A 22,233-nucleotide genomic window follows, 5' to 3' on the forward strand; every position below is an offset into this window, starting at 1 on the left:
AATTTGTGCTGTAGAGGCCAAAGGATTTATGCCTATAACAGAAACAAATTAATTTCAGACAATTCAGTGAGGGGGAAAGAGAGCATCTCATTTTCTCAACATTTGTTTGATCAGCATTACTTTCTGAGACATATTTAAACTTTTGCAATTGTAAGAGACACTGATCAGTGCCCTTGGGCTTCTGAACTGAGGCAGCAATCTGTTACATCATAGAGTTTGTAGAGAAAAGCCAATAATGATAATAATTAGGTAGATAATGTTATCTAGTGTCTACCACTGTAGACTGGAAATCAGAACTCGTGGATTTTATTCCTAACTTTGCCACTGAGGTCTGGTCCACATTTACAAATTTTACTGGTATAGATATGTTGGTTAGATGTGGGGTGGGTTTTTAACCAACATAGCCATACCAGTATAGCTGTAGCTATATCGGTATAACTGTGCGTATGCCGATATAGCTTATGTTGGTCAGTGGAAATGGCATAATTTATACTGGTACAACCAATTTTATATCCATTCTTAATTTTCTATACTAGAAGGTTTTGCAAATATAGTTATACCAATATAACTATATTGGCAAAACCACCAAGTGTAGAAAGGCATGATTTACTATATTGATCTTGGGTAAGTCATTTAACAGCTGTCTGTCTCAGCTTTACCATCTATAAAATTGACATAATTATACTTAGCTATCTCACAGGAGGTTAAATTTTAATTAATTAGTGACAGAAGAAGGGAGCTATGCAAGTGCAAAGTATTGTTATTTATGGTGATTATTTTATTTTGTGTTAAATCAGATATTATTCTCTTATATCTGCTAGAGCACAGACCCTGAGCTTTCCCTCATCACTGAATCAGACAGGTTGATGATCAATTACAATGAAGTATTTTTATACCCTTTAGGAGTCACTCCTGTCCAGTCTCCTTATTTTTTATTCTTGTCTCGCAAGTGGGAAGGCTGCCTCCAGCCATCTTATTTTTATTATTCATGGATTCCAGGCTTGTATAGCCTTCAACCTCTTTCCTTGGCTCTTGCAGTCATGGCATGGCTCAATCAATCGTTCCTAATGGCTTAGGCTAGAGAGGAGGTTGTGATTCAAGAAGGACTCTCCATGGGCTTTCCTTATCCTCTTCAGTAATAGCTGCTGCATCCAAATTGTTCCACCTGAAAGCTGTGTCTAAGGCTACACAGCTCTGCACAGGTCCACTCTGGGCTTTTCTGCATCCTCTGCTTCCTTAGCATCTCCTTGAGGGAGAAGTGTTATCAGATCCAGAACAAAATCTCATCCGCCAGCTAAAATTGTGTCTCAGGAAGATTGAGATTTGGTCAGAAATGCAGTCACCACTAAGAATCTGAGTTCTTCTAGGGAAAAATGGATTCTAAGGGGCTCTCTTTATTCCCAGTGGAAGGAAATCAGGATGGTACACTTCCCTTCTACGCTTCAGTTCTCAAGAATATGGAAATACTTTGCACATCTCTAAACTTCCCAAGGACTTTTCAGGCCAGTGGTTCTTATCACATAAACTTGATTAAGATGTTATGTCATGCTCTAAGCCTGGCTTGTGGAATATAATGTCTCACTTCAGAAAATTAAAAGGAGTCAAACACCGGAAAGAATTTTTATTTTAATGCTTTAAAGTTTTCCATTACATTTAATTTCTCACATGCTCAGTTCTGACATCTGCTGGTGCTCAGAAGTACAGCAAGATAAGGAGGATTTTTTGTTTTGTTTTAACATCTTTTCCCGGACAAGTGAGAGAGACTTTTTCTGAATTTTTTTTAGTTGTTAATAACTGTAGTGACTTGGGCCATGATTCCCTCTACCTAGCAGCTAACACTCTTAGCTTTTCTTCAGTAGCTTGCGGGGCCTTGTAGATTAGACTGTGGGAAAAGGCATAGCTTCCTAACTCAGGATGTTAGTCCTCCTTTTATTTCATAGGTGTCTAGATTCTTTAATAAATTCTAGATTCTTTTGTAGGTAAGAACCACTATGTTCCATCCAGAAATCTACCATGAAGTATGGACCTAAGAAATCCCAGTTGCCCTTTGTGATCTCAGTAAAGGACTTGTAATAAATGCTTCTGAAAATCTGCTTTCATCAAATCCATAGGGGATGGACAGTAAGGAGGAAGGATTTCCAATTGGTTGGCCTATAGATTTCCTCACTGAATTGTGTTCTGTCCATTGTGTCTCAGATTAATTTTCTCAAATTACTCCAGTTTCCTCCTCTCCCTAGGGTAGTGGCATGTCACCTTTCTCTTTCTTCAGCCAATAAGGAAGATTTTCTTCAGAGGTGACCCACTTCTTAGAGGTCAGAGACATCATCTCAGTGCTAAAGGAACAATATTTTCTAGGAATTTATTTCAGGTACTTTATAGTCCCCAAAAGAGCTGAGTGGGCACAGATCTATCCTGAGCCTTAAGGAAACCAAAATTCAAGATGGAATCCCTCCATTGCACCTTGACTGCTACAGACCAAAGGGGATATCCTGCTTTTGTGATGTTAATAAATATTTCCCTCCACATCCTTATAGCCTTATCTGATCTAATAGATCTAAAGGGTAAGCTCTGCAATGGGGTATTTAAACCCCACACTGGGACAGAAGGGGTTAGGGAGCAGGTCTGGGCCCAGATGGCTCTCTCTAGCTAGAGGAGGAGCTTAAAAGGGAGTTAAACAGCTCAGAAAGGTAGAGGAGGAGAGACATATCTTAGGAGCATCTGGTTAAGGATGAAGCTGGAGCTCTGGCTACCGGAGAGATTCTGCCAAGAACAGCTACCCCAGGCCCTAGAGGAAGGGCTAGACTTTCCCTAAGACTAGGGAATCCTTTGCTCTAGCTTCTAGAGATATCATTGATTAGGCATTTGATCACGTCTTGAACCAGGAAAACAAAGGGTATGAAGTGGCCAAGGGAAGCAGCCCCAAATCACTCTGGGGTGTTTTTTATCACTGCTTCTCACAGGGCTCTGAGTCAGAGCCCAGTAGAAAGGGAGGGCCTGGGCATTTTGTCCTTTGGTGGCAAAACCAATAGGATCGGTTGAAAGGCATTCCATTCCAAGGACAAAACAGGCTTCACATCACAGCCAGTGTAGCCTGATAGGATGATTCTTTTGACTCAGAGAGTATGCTCAGAGAGAGAGATTTTCCACACAAATAGACTTGAACTAAGGATGGTTAAAATACCATTGCTGGCCTTTTGGCAATTGATCAAGGGAAAGAATATCCTCATAAAAATAGACAACACAGTGGTGGTTAGCTCTCACAAGGGACACAACAATCCAAGTCTTCTAAGAGAAAGCCATCTTTCTCTTCAGATAAATGGAAGAGTACTGAATAAAAGCTCTTTGGGTCCCAGGTGATGTGAATTGCCAAGCAGATTGGCTTGTTAGGTCAAAAATGTTGCCAAAGGATTTGTCTCTTCAGTTAGAAGCTTTCTAAACCAGATTTTGAACGCTGGGGAACTCAGTCTATGGACCTGTCTTCAGCAAAACAAAATATTAGATGTCTTCAGTAATTTGTCATGTATCCAGGGCCTCTGTATTATGACACATTTGCCATTCCATGGAACACCAACCGTGTTTATGATTTCCTCCTATATTCCTTGCTTGGAAAATACTTTAAAAAAGCAAAACAAAAACAGTTCTTCACAGAACTCAACTGATCCTTTTGGCTTTGGAGGAGCCACATAGGGCCTTCTGTACTGACCTCCTGAGTCTGTCTCTCGGGTGGTTCAGTTCCCTCTCCTCTTGTGTCCAGATCTGCTAAAATATGGACAAATGTTGCACCCAAATCCAGATGCCCTAAATCTCATGGCCTGGTTTGTGACAGGGCACTTCTGAAGACATTGGGGATTTCTGATAAGGTGGATCAAACTATGCTCCTCTCTCACAAAAGAGCAGATCCTTCATTGCCTGCTATTTAGTATAGTCTATTTTCTCGGCATGGTATAGGGCTGGAGGGTTTCAGTAAAGAAGGCCAAGGTCCCATTTATCTTAGACTTCTTTCAAGAGGGTTTTCATAAGAGTTTAGCTCCTAGTTCCTTAAAGGTACAGATATCAGTCCTTAGTGCCTTAAGGAACTCCATGCATGGAGGAACATGGGTTCGTTCTTCTAGTATCTAAGTTTCTCACAAAAATATCCTTCTTTTAGTCCCTCCCAGATCTTCAGGAGACCTTTTGAGTTCGTCTTATTTACAAAAATTGTATGAAAGCCCCTACTGCATCCTTTTTAACCTTGTCGTCATTCAGCTTTAACTTCCTGAATTATAAGGCAGTGGCTTTGATAGCAATCATCTTTGCTAAAAGGTAGGAGAGACAATATCTGATTCCAGGGGAGTGTATAGAATAACAGAGATCTCCTCTGTCATCAGGATTAATTCACACTCCACTTGCACAGTCTTTAGGCCTCCAAGACAGAGAGGAACAAGGTCAGTAAATAAACTTTTATAAAGTGCCAGACGGCATTTCATCCACACCTTTACAAAGCCCGTTGGGCTGTATGTTCAGGTGAGCAGCTCCAGTATTCAGACACAGAATATTTAGAGATGTGAACCTTTAGAGAGATCAATTTGAGAGAGAGAAGAAATAGGAGAAAGATTTGTTTCATTTTCTTGACCCTAATATTCCTTGTTCTTTTTTCCTTTACACCCTGAGTGCTTGCTAGGGTATTGTTTAAAATGCGAGATCTGTGCAGTAATGGACCCAGTGATGGAAAGGTAAATTTTATTTCTACTTCCCCTTTACTTTTTGTGATGGATCAGTACAATACAAATACCTGCCTCCTGAAAGATCCTGGATGTTTCCTTGAATCCTAGACCTAAAAAGACACTTCTCATTCAAATATGGAGATAATGTTTCTTTCAGATTAAAGACTCAAACTAAGATTAGAGAGGAAGTGAGGACTGTTCCCTAGAGGATGTGAATTGTTTTGGGTTCAATTGGTTGTCAACATGCCATTCAGATTCAGTGAACAAGAAAAATCCAGGACTGTGTATTTTGATCCAGTCACTGAAAGCAAATTTGCAGGTAAATGAGAATAAAATGTACCTCTTGCTGCAGAAGGACTCCAGGCATCTGAATATGGGTTTTTTTTAATTGATCCCGGCAAATCCTCTGTCAGAACAGTACATACACCCTAATCATTCCCATTTTGGATGCCTTAGGATGCCTTCCTTGCTGGGCTACTTCCTGTTTTCTCTCCCTCTGCACACAGTGAAAATCCCAGTTTCTCTACCCTAAAAGTAACATAACAGAAAAAATGCTTGATTCTCATGCTATCCATGGAACTACAAAAACCTGCTTCTCAAATCACTGTTGCTCTGAGACAGTGTATAAAGACACATTGCAGGCTAGACCTCCCGTTTCTAGCTTGCCCAACCGTTGCTGTCAGCCTCAAGCCCAAATATGGACAAAGACCCAAAAAAGAGGCTCATTAGAAAAGCAGTGTAATAAATTTCAGAATGATGTGGCAATAATTTCCTTAACATAAATAATATTAATTTCTGTAACTACAGTATCATGATGCAGGATGGCTAATGTTTCATATTTTTCCTGTGAATAATTTATAACATCATTTGGATGTTTGTGTTTGATGAAGGTAGATTTGAGCCTATAATGATGGATGTTTGTTAAATGAGACTGTTAGAGGATGTACAACAGGAATGAGAGTCTCAGTGCAGCTGTTAAATTCAGGTTCCCCAAGAGGGTGCATGTCACTATCAAATCCCAGTTTGTTTGTTTTTCATAGAAGTAGATTGAATGCTGCCAATATTAACTGGGAAATGTGTTATTGGGAGCTGATAGATGAGTTTGATTTTACCAACGTACTAGCTATGCTAAAAGCCCTTTGAGCTCTGCAACACTTTAAGACTATTTCTGCAACAAGTGCCACGAAATCTGTGCTATAAAGTTGCAGATTCCATGGCAACATTCATCAGCCTCATCTTCCAGCAGTGGTGAATCCAGGAGGGCTTTTGTGGCCAGCCTCATATTCTGTAATCATTTCCACTGCTGATAAACATCTACACAAGGGAGAGATACCATGGTGACTCAGTGGGAACTATCTGCTGCCTTGACCAAAACGCTCACTTCTTTAATTCAAGCCTATAAAATACTATTCATCATCTTTCATCCCTGGCTGCAGGATCTTATAATTTTTACGGTAATGTATGCTTGTTTAATGTTTCTTTTTACTATGAAATTGAATGTGTAAAACTTCTATAAAAATATGCAAAATTTTATAAAAATAACAAACAAAACGTAGTTTACCCCTTAGGCTGGCTCTATTCTCCAGCAGGTAAATGTGACCTTTTCAGCAGAGATAATGTTTGTTTTCACATGCCAAACATTTTGTCCCAGGATGGTAGAGTATTTTATTTTCTAGTTTTGGAAATCGTGTCATTTATGAAATTAGCTGTTATTTTTCTGATGTGAACATGGTGATTGATGGAAACAATAAAACTTTGAACAAACAGTATCAAATCAGCATTTTAAAGAATGTGCTCTGTATAAAATGATATTCTTATCTTTTAATTCTTCCTTTAATTTTCCAACATAGATAACAGTACCCAGACCATCAGTGGCATCCACCCAATCTGCCTCTGAGAGCTTTCATTATGGCCACCAGCTAGAGAAGAGGGACAGAGACACTCAGCCTATGGAACACATTGTGGAATTTTCCTCTCCTAAAGAGAATTTGCCTGGATTGGTAGTGACAGAGGATGCACTTCCCACTAATACCAGCAGAACAGATCTGGTGCTCCAGTTAAATTATATCAGCCATGAGGTGCTTGAGAGGGAAGGACATGTCAAAGAATGTGTCAGACACCTAGACTGTGGCCAAAAGGACCTACTTGAACAATGTATCAGTAGGGAGGAAGAAGAAGAACCTGAAAATCTCCCTGTAGAAATTAAAGAAGGAAGGCTTCTACTGGTTTCTGAGGATGCCATTGAAATGTCTCACAAAGAGCAGAGTTCTTCTCCACCAGGAAGCTCAAAATTTGTGGAGGAGGAACCTCCAGCTGCTATTGAATCTGATGAATCAAAGCCAAGGAGTTCCTGTTTGGTGCTAAATTCAGATGGAAAGTATGAGGTACAGAAGTCAGCAGCAGCTGAGACATCAGAAGTTTCACCCTCAAGAGTCCTTGACTTATTTGCTGATAGACAGGCAAGCCAAACAGTAGCAGTGCAGGGAAATGGTTTCCATGATAATGAGGAAATTTATCATAGTGACGACTTGGAATGCCACCAGATGGACCTTAATACATTTTTTCACCAAGAGGGCAAAAGAGAGAAAAATGCCCCTAGAAATGGAGAGTTGTTCCATTGTATTTCAGAGAATGGGAGTTCTCATCAGTCTAAGAAAGACTTGGTTAGGTCACCTTTTGTGGTCAGACAAAGTCGCATACCAGTTTTAGCACAAGAAATAGACATGACATCAGAATCCACTTCTCCTGTTTCAGCGAAAGAAAAGCTTCTCCTAAAGAAGGCCCATCACACAGACTTGGTCAGGCTACTTGTGGAAAAGAGACAGTTCAAATCTTTCCTTGGTGACCTCTCTAGTGCCTCTGACAAGTCACTGGAGGAAAAAGTGGCTGCTGCTTCTGTACCGTTTTCAGAGGATGATGTCTTATCCTCCTTTTCCAGATTGACACTGGACTCTCATGTGGGAAAACAATCTGAGGATGGCTCTTTGTCACCAAGCAGCTCTCAGTCCAGAAAGAGCAAGATTCCAAGGCCGGTATCATGGGCTACAACTGATCAAATCATCAGTTCAACCTCAGCTCAATTCTTTCCTCGTCCACCCCCAGGAAAACCACCAACTAGGCCTGGGGTGGAAGCCAGGTAATAAAAATGAACTAGAAATACATATTTTATTTTAAAATAGCTTTGATCTAGCTTGCAAAGAGTAGTGTGAGAATATGCATCATGTGATTGTCCAAAACTTCTGTCATTTGTAAACCCGTCTCTTTTTTAAAACCCTGGATTTGAGTGATCTGACCACAAAAAACGCATTTGAGAAATATTTTAACTGCTTTTTTTTAAAGAAAAAAAGCTTTAGCACAGACATTAGATATTAACAATATCTTGCAGTGTTACAAAAGAATGTGACAGTCTTCCACTGAACCCAATAGATATGTATAGCCAGAATTTTCAAACTTGGGTTCTTAAAGTTATATCTGTATTTAGACACTTAAATAAAAATGACCTGATTTTCAGAAGTGCTGAAAACTCACAAAACCCATTAGCAAAGCACTCTTATTTAGAAGCCTAATGGTTTGAAAATTTTGGTGAACAAAATTAGTTAGGGTCAGATCATGGCTGATTATGCACAGGAATGGAAAGGAGGGCAGAGAGGACTTCAGAAGCTCTCTTTCACCCCTGGACATCTATGCATGGGCAGCCAAAATCCTGTTTTGTGTAAGACTAGACTAGAAGGATAAGGTGAGTGTTGGGGTCACAGTGATGCAATACCCTCTGAAAGAAGTTGTAGAGGGAAGGCTTTGCCCTCTTCCACACTGACTGACAGACTGCAGCCACAGAGGGTAGACAGGGAATGTATGCTACCCCTCCAAAAAGAATTGATAAGCACCGCCTTTCAGTATGCTCCTTCCAGGATTACCAGAAAAATAAGTCTGCCTGTATGCACTTTGACACCTCTATCCAGTACTTATAAAAACATTCTTGTGATGTGTTGGGGGTTACACAAACATGGATACTATCCATTTGAACTGGACACAAACCAAAATCCTAGATTCAGATACCCTCTGAACTTTAGGTAAATTCAGATCCAGATGTGAACTCTGCAGCTAGGACCCATCTCTAGTTTCCAATTATACTATGTTTGTGTATATTTGTTGTAACGGACAAAGCACAATCAGATGGTGGAAATAATCTCTCTTCATTTCTTTTTAAGATTACGCAGGTACAGAGTTCTAGGGAGCAGCAACTCAGACTCAGACCTTATCTCTCGTCTGGCTCAAATCCTTCAGAATGGATCTCAAAAACCAAGGAGCTCCACACAGTGTAAGAGTCCAGGATCGCCACATAGCCCAAAAACGCCACCCAAAAGCCCTGTCATCCCCCGACGCAGCCCCAGTGCCTCCCCTAGGAGCTCTTCCTTACCCCGTACAGCCAGTTCTTCACCATCCAGGGGTGGACGGCCCCACCATGACCAGAGGAGTTCATCCCCACACCTTGGGAGGAGTAAATCGCCTCCTAGCCACTCGGGATCCTCATCCTCTAGGAGGTCCTGCCAACAAGAGCACTTCTGCAGCAAACCAAGCAAAAATGGTCTGAAAGGATCTAACAGCTCCTGCCACCACTCTTCAAATACTAAAATCCCCACAGGAAAGAGCAAATCTGCTAGTAAACTAAGTAGATAGGAACTATGCCTTGACAGGTGTAAAAGCCTTCTCCTAATCTGATGCATGTTGTGTCTGTGTACTGTGTATTTAAACAAACAAACAAAAAACCCAACCCTCCCCCCCCCCGCAAAAAATCAGTGTTGAATCCTCAGTTTTGAAAGAAAGTAAACGTGATAAATTATTTGACAAGTCAGTGTGTGTTAATGAGTGGCCAGGCATTGCCTAAGGACAAGCAGCAAGCAGATCGGGGAGAATGGTAGAGGCTGGAGAAGGACAGTCAAAGTTGTGTGGAACATTTGAAGTTAGAACACTCATTTGAGAGATAATTTTAATAGGGATTTTTGTTTGTTTATTGTTTTTATTTTGTGTACTTAGGAGATTTGGCCTAATTATTTAAGGCCTTTCTCAAAGAATATATAACAGAACCTGAAACATCTGTTTTTATTTTCACAATGACACCACCACTTCCGAGATAGGTACTGCTCAGGCTGCGCACACCTCTTTCTGAGTCATTCAGTGTCCATGCCATCTCCCTGCTCCCCGTTCTGTTATTAGTAAAATATATATTTATGGATTGGTCATGGTACAGATTCTCCTACCAAAAAAAAAAATTCCACACTTCACACATTCTTTATACTGATGATATTTTAAAAATAAACTTTAACATTTTCTGAGTTTTTATATTGATATCTTGCAGGGCATTAGTCTTTTGTTACTTAGTATCCAAGAACCTTTAAACATCAGTCATGTTGCTTTTTTCTTTTTGGAGCCATGGCTCTCCTCTCCAGGCCTATATTATGTAGATTCTGGAGGCAGTCATTTCAGTCTGAGTTATGGATAAAGAGTCTTCACCCTGGAGGATTGTTGCAGACTTACTATACACTGCTGTATTTAGTCATAAGTATGTGAACAGTTTGTCTGAAAGGTTGTTTGAGTGCAAAAGAGAGTCCTTGTTACAACCATCACTTTCCTATTAGTTAGGGACCACTTAAGCCCTAATTGACCTTATTCATAAAGTTACTGTATTGACATTAAACCCAAGATAACAGTGCTGAGAAGGAGAAAAGAGAACTACAAACTCAGATTCATTTTTTACCTTGGAATTTAGCCTAATTCTAGAACATGAACTAACTATATGTGTGTTCTCAGTGCTGAAAGGTGAGTGTAGAGCCTGTACACTTTATAGGTTATAGACAAGAGGAATAAAGGCCTTCACTTCTGCTTCCTACAGAATCTGAATGAGAATATTTGGCGATATAACCCAGAAAGAAAACAAATCTCAGACAACTTCATTGTTGGGATTTTTGTTTTCCCTCTAGACCAAATGTCTCATTGAGAAGCCAGGCTCCTTTTCTGTGAATAAAGTCCATGGTGTCTATTTTCCACAAATTTCCTTTATTACTCACTTAATATGCTGTAGAGGATCATTGTAGGACACTTAGAGGTACAGCAGCCTTTACTATGTTCAGAAATGGACAGTGGATCAGAATAGTATAAAACACAGGAGTACAAGTCTGAAAATACAAGTGTAACTAGTCTCCCTAATGCTACCTGTCCCAGGGATGGTGCATGTGTGGAACTTTGTCTGTTACTGATCTGCTTGCTGTAGTCATATGCCTTTCTACCCAGCATCTGTGCTTTTTATTTAACCTCTGTTTGCTGCCAAACTAGTACCTTTGGTTTGAAAAGAAAATATTTCCTCTCTGAACTAACACATTTCTAATGCTGCATCAAAGCTGCCCTGGAGCTACACTGAATTTCTTTTGTACTGTCAGAGTGTATTCGGATTTTCTTTTTCCTCCTGTGTATACTGTTTTCCATAAGTAATGTAGCACAGTGTGGAACCTTCGTTTCATTCAGGTTTCAAGCACTGCAGAGGAATGCAATAGGTAGGGCATACATGCTGTTTCTGAAGAGACTATGCCATTAGAAAGGCCCATCCCTTTGTATTATATTGTATAATAGATGATATACTAATAATTGCATGTCCTCATGGTAAATTATATAATATAAATATTTATAAATATATATATATATATATATATATATACATATGCTTATATAAATTCACTTACTCTTTCTCATTCTCCATTTGTAATTTATGGACCACAGATGATGCAGTTCTCTTTCTGTTGCGTGCCTGAATACTCTTGGCATTCCATCACTCATTTCCTGAAAATAGTTTCCTGGCATGCATGAAGTCTAACAGCCTTCATGCCTCAGTACGGTATTGAAGGATTGGTAATTTGTCAGCAAGCCAGTGTTCTGTGTCTCAGTCTTTTCCTTTTATTTATAATTTTTGTGTGTGTGTGTGTAAGAAAGAGAGACAGAGAGAAACAGGAGCACAGACTCAGAGGTACTGTATCTTTAATTACAAGATAGGATTTGTAATTACTGTTTTTTCATTTCACAATGTGCATTTACGCTGAAACATTGCTCATGATATAGGAGCAATAACAGTTAATGAATTACCTAATAGATGATAAAGACAAAAAAAACTAAGCCCCATCTTTTCATTTTTGATTTCCTTACCTGTCACCTTGCAGTATACACTAAACAGAGTTGGATCCCATTGTAGACATTTCTCCCTAAGGTTCTGCTGATACTGTCTCTTAAGGCAGTGTGGAAGCTTATGATATTTTTTCATTCTCAATTTTCTGAGGAGCATTCACTTTGGTCTTGGAGTTCAGTCCTTTTTACCAGTAATGTCTATAGGAGTTTTGGCATTAACTTCAGTGGGGGCAGATTTGGGCTCCGCCCTTCCCTTGAAATATTGAAAATAAGGTATTTACATTTTCTCCCTGATATAGCAGGATCCAGAACCAGTTTATCACTGTTATTTTAAGAATGGTTTGTTTTACAGGTGAGAGGAGACATAAAACTCGAAAGAGATATTTTCCTTCTCTTTGCCAGAGACTAAAATATACCCATATTGTGCAATATTATGTACTAGTGAATAAAACAGACAACATTGATATTGGTAGAAATACATTACTATTTGCACTTTTTGCCCATACAAAGAGAGGAACTACACCGACTGGGGGGTGGGGGAGCAAAACAGAGGGGATTGTGCTTTTGACTTTTTCAGCACAATGCATGGTAAAAGAACTTTGTCCTTGATAGGGACTCACTGCAGTTTTGGGGTGACAAATACAGATTCTATAGCTGGTTAGAAAACTACTGAGTTACTAATAGAAACAACTTTACATTTATGGATTTGTCAAGAATATAGTCTCTCTTGTACTCTTCCCCCCACTTTACTGTGTTGGTTATATAACTCCTCCCCCATGAAGGTACCAAATTGGGTATTATGAACTAAACTATCAGCAACTGTAGCTATATAGTAATCAAGTTCTGTGTAATCGCCACCCTTCTAATATTTCAAGGGGGCCTCTGTAATCATCAGTGACTCTGTAAAGAATAAATCCCAGCAATATAAACATATAAATTATTATACATTTAATTCCAGTTAAAATCACAAAAGGACAATGGCCCCTGTGTAAAGTCAGTCAATGGCTTTTTTCAGGGAACCTATGCAAGGCTAAGGAGAGGGAGAATCTTCCTCAGGGCCCAGAGCAGCTGCAGCCATTCTGCACTGGTTGCAGTAGCTTCCGCTTACACAAAAGTTAATTCATGGACCCACTGGCTATACCCTCCTTCAATCCTAATCTCCATTTCTGTGGTGAGAACTGCCATGCAGCCAAGACATATACAGGGCTCTCAGATTCTTCCTGCATAGTTCCTCTTCAGTGTCTCCCATGTGTTCTGAAACGGTGGCAGTTCCACTGCGTTTGGGGGGCTTTTTCCAAATGGGAGAAGTTGGGGAGGGGGCAGAATTTCCCCCTTCCTGTATGATTGACTGTCCAGAGCATTTTTGCACAGCTGTCAGTATGGGTCCCTTAATGTATTAAATGAAATAAAATCCAGCATTTGATATTTCACTTCTAAAAAACAGATTTTTGTGCTGCTATTTTGCAAGGTATAGTGTGCTTGGTTTGTAATTTTAAAAAATGTATCTTAGTATTGGTAAAAAGTTTTCATGGTACACTGACAGCGTGTTTGATTAACTATAGGCAAAATCTGACTTATGCGATGTGCCAGAGGTGGCAGAGAGAATGATGCTGAGCATACATCTGCCACTAGTGCAGGGCAGGGTGGCTCAGAGTGGGCATAGGTAACATGCTGCCAGGCACACTTTGCTGCTGCTGCTCTAAAAAAGAAGCCATACTCAGCTCCAGCTACCAGTATATATGTTAGCTGGCTGGGTGAGCATGATGGGGCTGGATATTCCCTGTAGCCAGCAACCATATTCTGTCAGAGGACTATAGGGCAAAATCCTGTTTTGATGGTTGCATGAGTAAGAAACAGGCTCCCTACATCCTCACCTCTCAGAATACTCATGAAACACAGGGCTGTATCTTGTCCTATACGTTTAAAAGTAGACTGATGGATTTTTCATCTGTCAAGGCCTGAGTTCTGAGAGCTCCATTCCATGCATTGCTGGGGCATGTGTGATCATTAATTATAGCAAGGAAAACACTGAACTTGGTCTTTTAAAAGAAGTTCATTCACCTTTCATTTTTGGGGTAAAAGTGTGTAGGAATTACCTCAGCTATTGCTTCCTCTTTGTTAGAAGTCAGCTACCAGAACTAGCTGAGGCCGACTGTCCTTTCGTTTAGTTTGACCTCCTTCTTGAACTACCTGCATTCAGCCCTGGTCTAACTGCAGCACCAGCCCTCTTCCAAATAAGAGGCCTAATCCTACAGTCCTAACAAGGGCAAAACGCTCATGGTCCCTATAATTGCAGTAGCATTTGTGGCAGTGGCTGAACTGTAAAGTGCTATAAACTTCATTCTTCTCTCCCTCCCTAAAGTAGAATTTAGGCAATGCCTGACTTACACTACAATCTCTCTGTCCTGTCAGCAGGTGACCTTTTCCATAATGAATTGTACTTTTTCCCAGAACTCTAAAGGACATGAATTCTGGTAGCAACATCAACATGAGAATGAAGAGCTGCCAGAGGGTAATTATTTCAATCTCTTAAAAGTGAGTTAGTGGCAAAAAACTGCTGCATGCCCACATATACTGTTTGATATAATATTTTTTTCGCCTAAAATATTTTTTGCACATTTCATTTCAGTGACAAAATGAACCTTCCAAAAATGAATGGGAGGAATAAGTAGCAATCACGATCCAAATGATTTCTAGTCACTTGGGTATAAAATAACAATTTGCTTTCTTACGGGCCTGATCCTGTGAAGTGCTGAATGACCTTAACTCCTGTTGACTTCTGTTAGAATTGAGGATGCTCAGCAACTTGCAGGATTAGGCTCATAAGGTACACACTATAATTCCAAATGTCTTTTGGTTTATCTATGCTTCCACTGTAACACAGTCAGGGGACTTGGTTACTATATTGATAAAAGCTGTAGTACCTAACCACGTCCCCTGTGTTTAACAGTTAAAAGCTATGGCCCTTACTGTTACTGGAGCTTTTAGTATAATGCATAATCCTTTCCTGTATCTCTTTGGTGCATACAAAATGCAAGGAAACTAGATAGTGAAAAAATGGATCTTAAGGAATACATACAAGTCACCACAGTATACATAAACACACAATTTGTACGTTTCTGACCTTCCACCTGAACTCTCCTCCCCCTGAAACACAAACACACAAATATCTTCGGAAAAGAGAAATGAAATAAAAGTGAGATTGGATTGTATAATGACTCATACTACCTGGGTTTATCCTATCATGCTATCTAAAGCAGAGGAGTTTGTATAATCTCAATCACAGCAGGCTCTATAGTTTTATCCTTTAAATCATCTGGTTTTATTTTAATATTGAGTCATATTTCCCTTTAAGAAAAAATATATAGAAGTTTATTAACTTTAGGTCCTGTATGTTAATTTAGGAACTACTCCATTAATTCAAGTTTTAATTTATATTTTGACTTTCATTCCATCCATCATTTAGTAATAGTGTCTCTCAAGAGTAACAATGACAAATATATAGTACTTGCGATCTTTCCTGTATAGTGTATGCTGTTTTTTGTTAGCCACTCACTTTCCAAGATGTTCAGCACGCATGCCAGATAATCATGGAAATGACTTTCTCCCTTTGCAAAAGTTCATTGAGGGGAAAATTATATTCAGAAATAAATGTGTGGCTGATGCATAAAGATAGCACAAGAGAACATTTTGAACTGGAAGGCTCAAATATTGACCTGAACTTTCTCAAAGTTGCATGGTATCTGGAGCCTCTGTTTTGGTTCAGGGTCCATTTCTCATTAGTGCTAGAGTCTGTGCAGTGCAAAACTTGATCTTGAATATAACAAAGGTTTTAACTGAAATGCTGAAATAAACCCTACTTATACACATTCAAATGTTTTGCTTTTTAGGCCTTCAGCAATATCCTAATCCAGTGCAAATGTTGACTTATGTGATCTATAAGTTTTACTGTCTGCTATTTCAATTTCTCCTGCATATGAATAACTTAGATCCTGGGCTGGTCCAGCTATTCTCATGCAAGTGAAACTCTCATTGAAGTCAGTGGAGGTTTTGCCTGTGCATGGACTGAAGGAATGGGCTCATTGCAAGGATATTTACAATTGCTGGTTATTTTATTTACAAAATGAATGTCTGTTTTGTGGCCACAGTGCAGCCCTATGCCCCCTCCTCGTCTACTGTTGTGGGAGCCATGTTGTGCCAGGGGCGTAGAACACATGGTCTCTAAAGCAATATCCTAAACAGGCTGCCCATAAGAGGTACTGACCACCCACAACTCTCAATAGGAATTTAACTACCTCCAATGGGAGTTGCAGGTGTTAGCATCCTTTCAGGATCAGTTAATCTGTGAATTGGCTAGTGTATAGGGTGCTCTAACAGCAGGACAGATTGCTCCGTCCCCCAAAGATATGTTTATGGGCCTTGTCTTTCCATGTATGGAGAATGGGAGTCCTTTTGCATTCTCCTACTGAATGGCAGAGCAAGGTCATGATAATTTGACAGTTTGGGAAGTTGGCCTTTCTAAAAAAAGCTATTTCACACCCACTGTTCCTCCAGCTGCCTGACAGAATCCCAGGAGTAGGTTGCTGGGAAACCTTCCTTGCATGCATTCTACCTTCCCTGGCCAGAAAGCAAGGTTCTAATGTCTTCCTCTGACTTCTGATTTTTCCTTTGAATCAGCCCAGATACAAGCTGTTGTGCTGTCACTGGAAGCAATTGATTTTCAACTGCTTTCCTACAACTATCCAGTCCAATAAATTAAGGAAATCACCAGCAATGCTTAGAGACAAGTAGTGAACTTCTGAAGCTGTGAACCTTTGGCTGCTAATCTAAAATCTCTGGGCAATACCACAAAGAAATGAAAATCTGGAAATCAACTAAAGATAGAATGTTCAGTGAATCCAATAAGATGACATTTAACAACTCAAGTTTAAAATCTGTGGTATAATTCAAGGAGAAAGTTGTTCCCAGAGCTTACTAGTTACCATTGCGAGAGTGAGTTGTTGAGAGTGCTCCAGACTCTTGCCCTGTACTTGTTTTTTTCCTCTAAAGGAAATCTTGTAAGCCATTTTTTTTTTCTTTTTGCTCAGGCATCCAAGAACGTAAGGTATCGGCAGAAGAGCTAATGCCCTTGTAACGGTCATTTGTATATAAAGGTGTAATTATTTATTTTTTTCCCATTTGTACCATATCAAGGCTTTGTACAATGTTTTATGTTCTGTCTTCAAATTATTTTGTATTTTATTTTTATAAACTGGTTCTAAATAAAATATTCATTCAGCATGCAAAACTTCAATCCTTGACTGCCTTTGTGTGATTTTACCGTTTATAAAGTTCCCAACTAATTTTTTATAGCCTATTTCTTGACTGTTGTAACGCTGAACTTATAAATGGAGAGAAGAAGCACCAATTGTGTTATGACACACTTTTTTTAGTTCTTTTTGTTATATATACAAAGTGGAAATTTGTTGGTACTAGAACAAACAGTGAGATGTTCATGTTGCAAACTGGAGTGGTTGGACCAAAGAGCTCCTATCTATTCAGCAGCCTCATACTCTGTATTACAGTAGTAAGGATAAACATTTTAGCTTTGCTCTATTTCGCACCCCCCTCCCTCCATCCAACAAAGCAATGACTCTGCTACAACCAGATCAGGTCTAATGAAGTGAAAATCTGGCAGATTCCAAATCTGTCATTCTAAGGCCTGATTTACACAAGGAAATTAGGTCAGTTTAACTATATTGCTCAGGGGTGTGAAAAATCAATGCCCTTTGGCGACGCAGTGAAACCAGCCTAACCCCTGGGTGCAAACAGCACTATATCCATGGGAGAATTCTGTTGACCCAGCTACTGCCTCTCAGGGAGGTAGATTATCTACACCCATGCGAGAACCCCTGCCATTACTGTAGGTAATATCTTCATTGAAGCACTACAGCAGTGCAGCTGTGTCACTGTAGTTTATGTGTACACATACCCTGAGAAACCAACAGCCTTCTTCGTTACGTTCCCTGCAGTCAGAAAGGTCTCTGTGGTCAGTGTCTTCATAGAGTGATGGTAATTATTCACCATAAGACAGCTATTGGGGGATGGTCCTGGCTGTTATTGGCCTTGCATTGCAATGAGGAGACCAGCCTTGTCTGTGTACAATATATCTGAGCTGCAGCAATCAGGGAAGTGAAAGAAATAAAGCTGTTGTAGAGTCTGGGCAATCTGCAGTATTGGGGTATTAACAGTGTTACTAAGTCACTGGTTGGCCTGATTAACATTACTTGTTATTCAGAGAAGATCTTCCCCTTTTCATACATCTCTGGTAAAACAGATACAGGTAGGCTTAATCGGTGATTAAACAGTGGTTATATTTGCATTTAACATACATGCATTTCTCATTCCCTGTATGCTGTGTAAAATATTGTCTGGTCTGTTGCATGGCAACATGGAATATTTTTGGTGAAGTCCACAAGGGGGGAAAAGTTCTATCAGCTCTATTACAGCTATATCACAACCTACGTGTGCTATACTAGGGCCATGCTAGGTAATGGAAACACAAATTAAGGGCTCAGTCCTGACACCAGTAAAGTCAATAGCAATACTCCCATTGACTTCCACATATCTGGAACAGGCCCTCACCTATTTTCTTTTATGCAATTATCTCAAGTCACTTCACACAATAGGAAGCATAAATGTGGAATTCATTTACATAGTAATAATCCCAGAAAATGATGTTGTCTTGGTTGAAAAGCAGGAAGGAATTTAGTGGCATGCTTCAAGAGGGAGAGACTTCCTATGCAAGACTGCTGAAAGTCAAGAACATCTTGGATGTTGCAGATTAGAAGAGCACATAAAGGAATGACAGTTCAGGTGTATGCTGATGGGGATTGAAATAGTAATTCTATACACTGTGTACTGGAGCCAGGTAGGTCAGTGGGTTAATTTACAAACCTTTCGCTGCTCAAAACTTGGTTTAAATGTGTATCACAAGTGAAGGAATTTGGTCTTTTAATCTGGCCCCTGATTAATGTAAAAGTAAACGACACAATTGCCAGCCTCTGCTTAGAAGAGACCCAGGACTGGAATAGTAAAGTTGTGGTAGGCAGAGGTTAAGGTTGCCAATTACTGAAGTGTCTCAGTATAGTGAGTGTCTTGTTCATGCTCACACTGGGGGTATTTGTCCACCCAGTTTCTAAAGTCTCAGGCGTTCCACAGCACTTGACCTACAAACATTTAGCTGCTTCTCAATTGAAAAATCCAATTGCTCATATCAGGGACTTAAACTTCAACGTGAGAGAGATGTATACACTCAGGGAAGGCTCTACCAAGCAATGCTGCAACAGAGCAAGTACAGCAATTGAACAACTGGAAAAATGGCCTTGAAAGAATGTTGAACAGTTAATAAGTGGCTGCTGACAAGTTGGAAGCCACTGCCCAGAATGATTAGGTGAGCTTTAGAGCACAACATTTCACTAATCTAACTGGAATGTTACAGAAGCATTAATCACTACTTGTCCTAAAAGAAAAGAAGAGAGGCGAAGGCTGCTTTTCACAGTTAAAGGAAACACAACTTGAAGCCCACATTTCTAGGAGGGGAATCTGAATGAGCACTCCCAGCCTGTTAACATGTACACATCAGGCAAGTAAGAATCTTATGCTATTCCCAGGCAATGGGAAGCTTTTTACATCACTCAACTCAAAAACTAGTTTTGGATTGGGTCAGTTTAAGAAAACCTGGTGAATGATAAGGTAGTTGTATTTATTGCCTGCAACAACTGCTTTTGTGAGGTAAAACATTTCAGAAGCCAGACCATCCCTTCGTAGAAAGCACCCAGCCTGTATTAACCCCCATTGAAGATGTACTGCATGTGTTTTATAATCTAGGGGCCGTGCTTCTCTTGACCTGCTGCTCACAAACAGGGAAGATTTGGTAGGGGAAGTAGAAGTGGGTGGCAACCTAGGCAGCAGTGACCATGAGATGGTTGAGTTCAGGATCCTGATGAAAGGAAGAAAGGGGAACAGCAGGATACGGACCATGGACTTCAGAAAAGCGGACTTTGATTCCCTCAGGGAACTGATGGGCAGGATTCCCTGGGAGGCTAATATGAGGGGGAAAGGAACCCAAGAGAGCTGGCTGTATTTTAAGGAGACCTTATTGAGGGCACAAGAGCAAACCATCCCGATGTGCAGAAAGAATAGCAAATATGGTAGGCGTCCAGCTTGGCTTAACAAAGAAGTCTTTGGCGAACTTAAACGCAAAAAAGAAGCTTACAAGAAGTGGAAGCTTGGTCAGATGACTAGGGAGGATTATATAAACACTGCTCGAACGTGCAGGAATGAAATGAGGAAGGCCAAAGCACAATTGGAGTTGCAGCTAGCAAGGGACGTGAAGGGGAACAAAAAGGGTTTCTACAGGCATGTTGCCAACAAGAGGAAGATTCGGGAAAGTGTAGGCCCCTTAAAGAAAGAGGGAGGCGACCTAGTGACGGAGGATGTGGAGAAAGCTGAGGTACTCAATGCCTTTTTTGCCTCTGTCTTCACAGACAAGATCAGCTCCCAGACTGCTGTACTGGGTGGCACAGAATGGGAAGGAGGCGAACATCCCGCAGTGCTGAAGGAACAGGTTCAAGACTATTTAGAAGGATTGGACATTCACAAGTCCATGGGGCCGGATGCAATGCACCCGAGGGTGCTGAGGGAGTTGGCTGAGGTGATTTCAGAGCCATTGGCTATTATCTTTGAAAGCTCATGGCAACAGGGGGAGGTCCCTGAGGACTGGAAAAAAGCAAATATAGTGCCCATCTTCAAAAAAGGGAGGAAAGAGGATCCGGGGAACTACAGACCGGTCAGCCTCACCTCAATCCCTGGAAAGATCATGGAGCAGGTCCTTAAGGAATCCATTTTAAGGCACTTGGAAGAGAGGAAGGTGATCAGGAACAGTCAACACGGATTCACCAAGGGAAAGTCATGCCTGACCAACCTGATTGCTTTCTATGATGAGGTGACTGGCTCTGTGGATGTAGGGAAGGCGGTGGATGTGATATACCTTGACTTTAGCAAAGCTTTTGATACGGTTTCTCACAGTATTCTTATCAGCAAGTTAAAGAAGTATGGGTTGGATGAAAGGACTATAAAATGGATAGTGAACTGGCTAGAGCATAGGGCTCAACGAGTAGTGATCAATGGCTCCATGTCTAGCTGGCAACCAGTCACAAGCGGAGTTCCCCAGGGGTCGGTCCTGGGGCCGGTTTTGTTCAACATCTTTATTAATGATCTGGAGGATGGGGTAGATTGCACCCTCAGCAAGTTTGCGGACGACACTAAGCTGGGGGGAGTGGTAGATACCCTGCAAGGTAGGGATAGGATACAGAGTGACCTAAACAAACTGGAGGATTGGGCCAAAAGAAATCTAATGAGGTTCAACAAAGAAAAGTGCAGAGTCCTCCACTTAGGAAGAAAGAATCCCATGCACAGCTATAGACTGGGGACCGACGAGCTGGGCAGCAGCTCTGCAGAAAAGGACCTGGGGGTAACGGTGGATAAAAAGCTGGATATGAGTCAGCAGTGTGCCCTGGTTGGCAAGAAGGCTAATGCCATATTGGGCTGCATTAGGAGGGGCATTGCTAGCAGGTCACGGGAAGTGATTATTCCCCTCTATTCGGCATTGGTGAGGCCGCATTTAGAATATTGTGTCCAGTTTTGGGCCCCCCAATACAAAAAGGATGTGGACAAGTTGGAGAGAGTCCAGCGGAGGGCAACAAAAATGATTAGGGGGCTGGAGCACAGGACTTATGAGGAGAGGCTGAGGGAACTGGGCTTGTTTAGTCTGCAAAAGAGAAGAGTGAGGGGGATTTGATAGCGGCCTTTAACTACCTGAAAGGGGGTTCTAGGGAGGATGGGGCTAGGCTGTTCTCGGTGGTGGCAGATGACAGAACAAGGAGCAACGGTCTCAAGTTGCAGGGAGGGAGGTCTAGGTTGGACATTAGGAAAAAGTTTTTTACTAGGAGGGTGGTGAAGCACTGGAATGGGTTACCTAGGGAGGTGGTGGAATCTCCATCCTTAGAGGTTTTTAAGCTGCGGCTTGACAAAGCCCTGGTTGGGATGATATAGCAGAGGTTAGTCCTGCTTTGAGCAGGGGGTTGGACTAGATGACCTCCTGAGGTCCCTTCCAACTCTAATATTCTATGATTCTATGATTCTATGATCTTGCATACTGTACACAGACTAGGGCAGTGAGGAAGAACACACACCAGCAATATCACTACTGCAGGTTTGCTTTTAATTAGGCAGCAGCTGCCAGATTAAAAAAATATCTATACAGGCGCTGAAGTTAGTATAAAGAAGAAGAAAAGGGAATCTTTTCATCAGAAGTAAA

The 22,233-nt window shown here is 40.8% G+C and overlaps 1 protein-coding gene across 1 annotated transcript in view; it reads left to right on the forward strand.

The window, feature by feature from the left end:
* The window catches only part of TTBK2 (tau tubulin kinase 2), a 214,924-nt gene extending 204,886 nt beyond the window's left edge, over window positions 1–10,038 (forward strand). The window contains exons 14-15 of the mRNA XM_067557906.1: window positions 6,554–7,839; window positions 8,912–10,038. Of these exons, the coding sequence (XP_067414007.1) occupies window positions 6,554–7,839; window positions 8,912–9,380 (1,755 nt within the window). The 3' untranslated portion in view covers window positions 9,381–10,038. The remainder of the gene's footprint in view (window positions 1–6,553; window positions 7,840–8,911) is intronic.
* Window positions 10,039–22,233: the final 12,195 nt, after the last annotated feature.

This window comes from Emydura macquarii, unplaced genomic scaffold (genome assembly GCF_026122565.2).
Source record: "Emydura macquarii macquarii isolate MOO-44397 ecotype Brisbane River unplaced genomic scaffold, CSIRO-AGI_Emac_v2 contig_1876, whole genome shotgun sequence".
Classification (NCBI taxonomy): domain Eukaryota; kingdom Metazoa; phylum Chordata; order Testudines; family Chelidae; genus Emydura; species Emydura macquarii.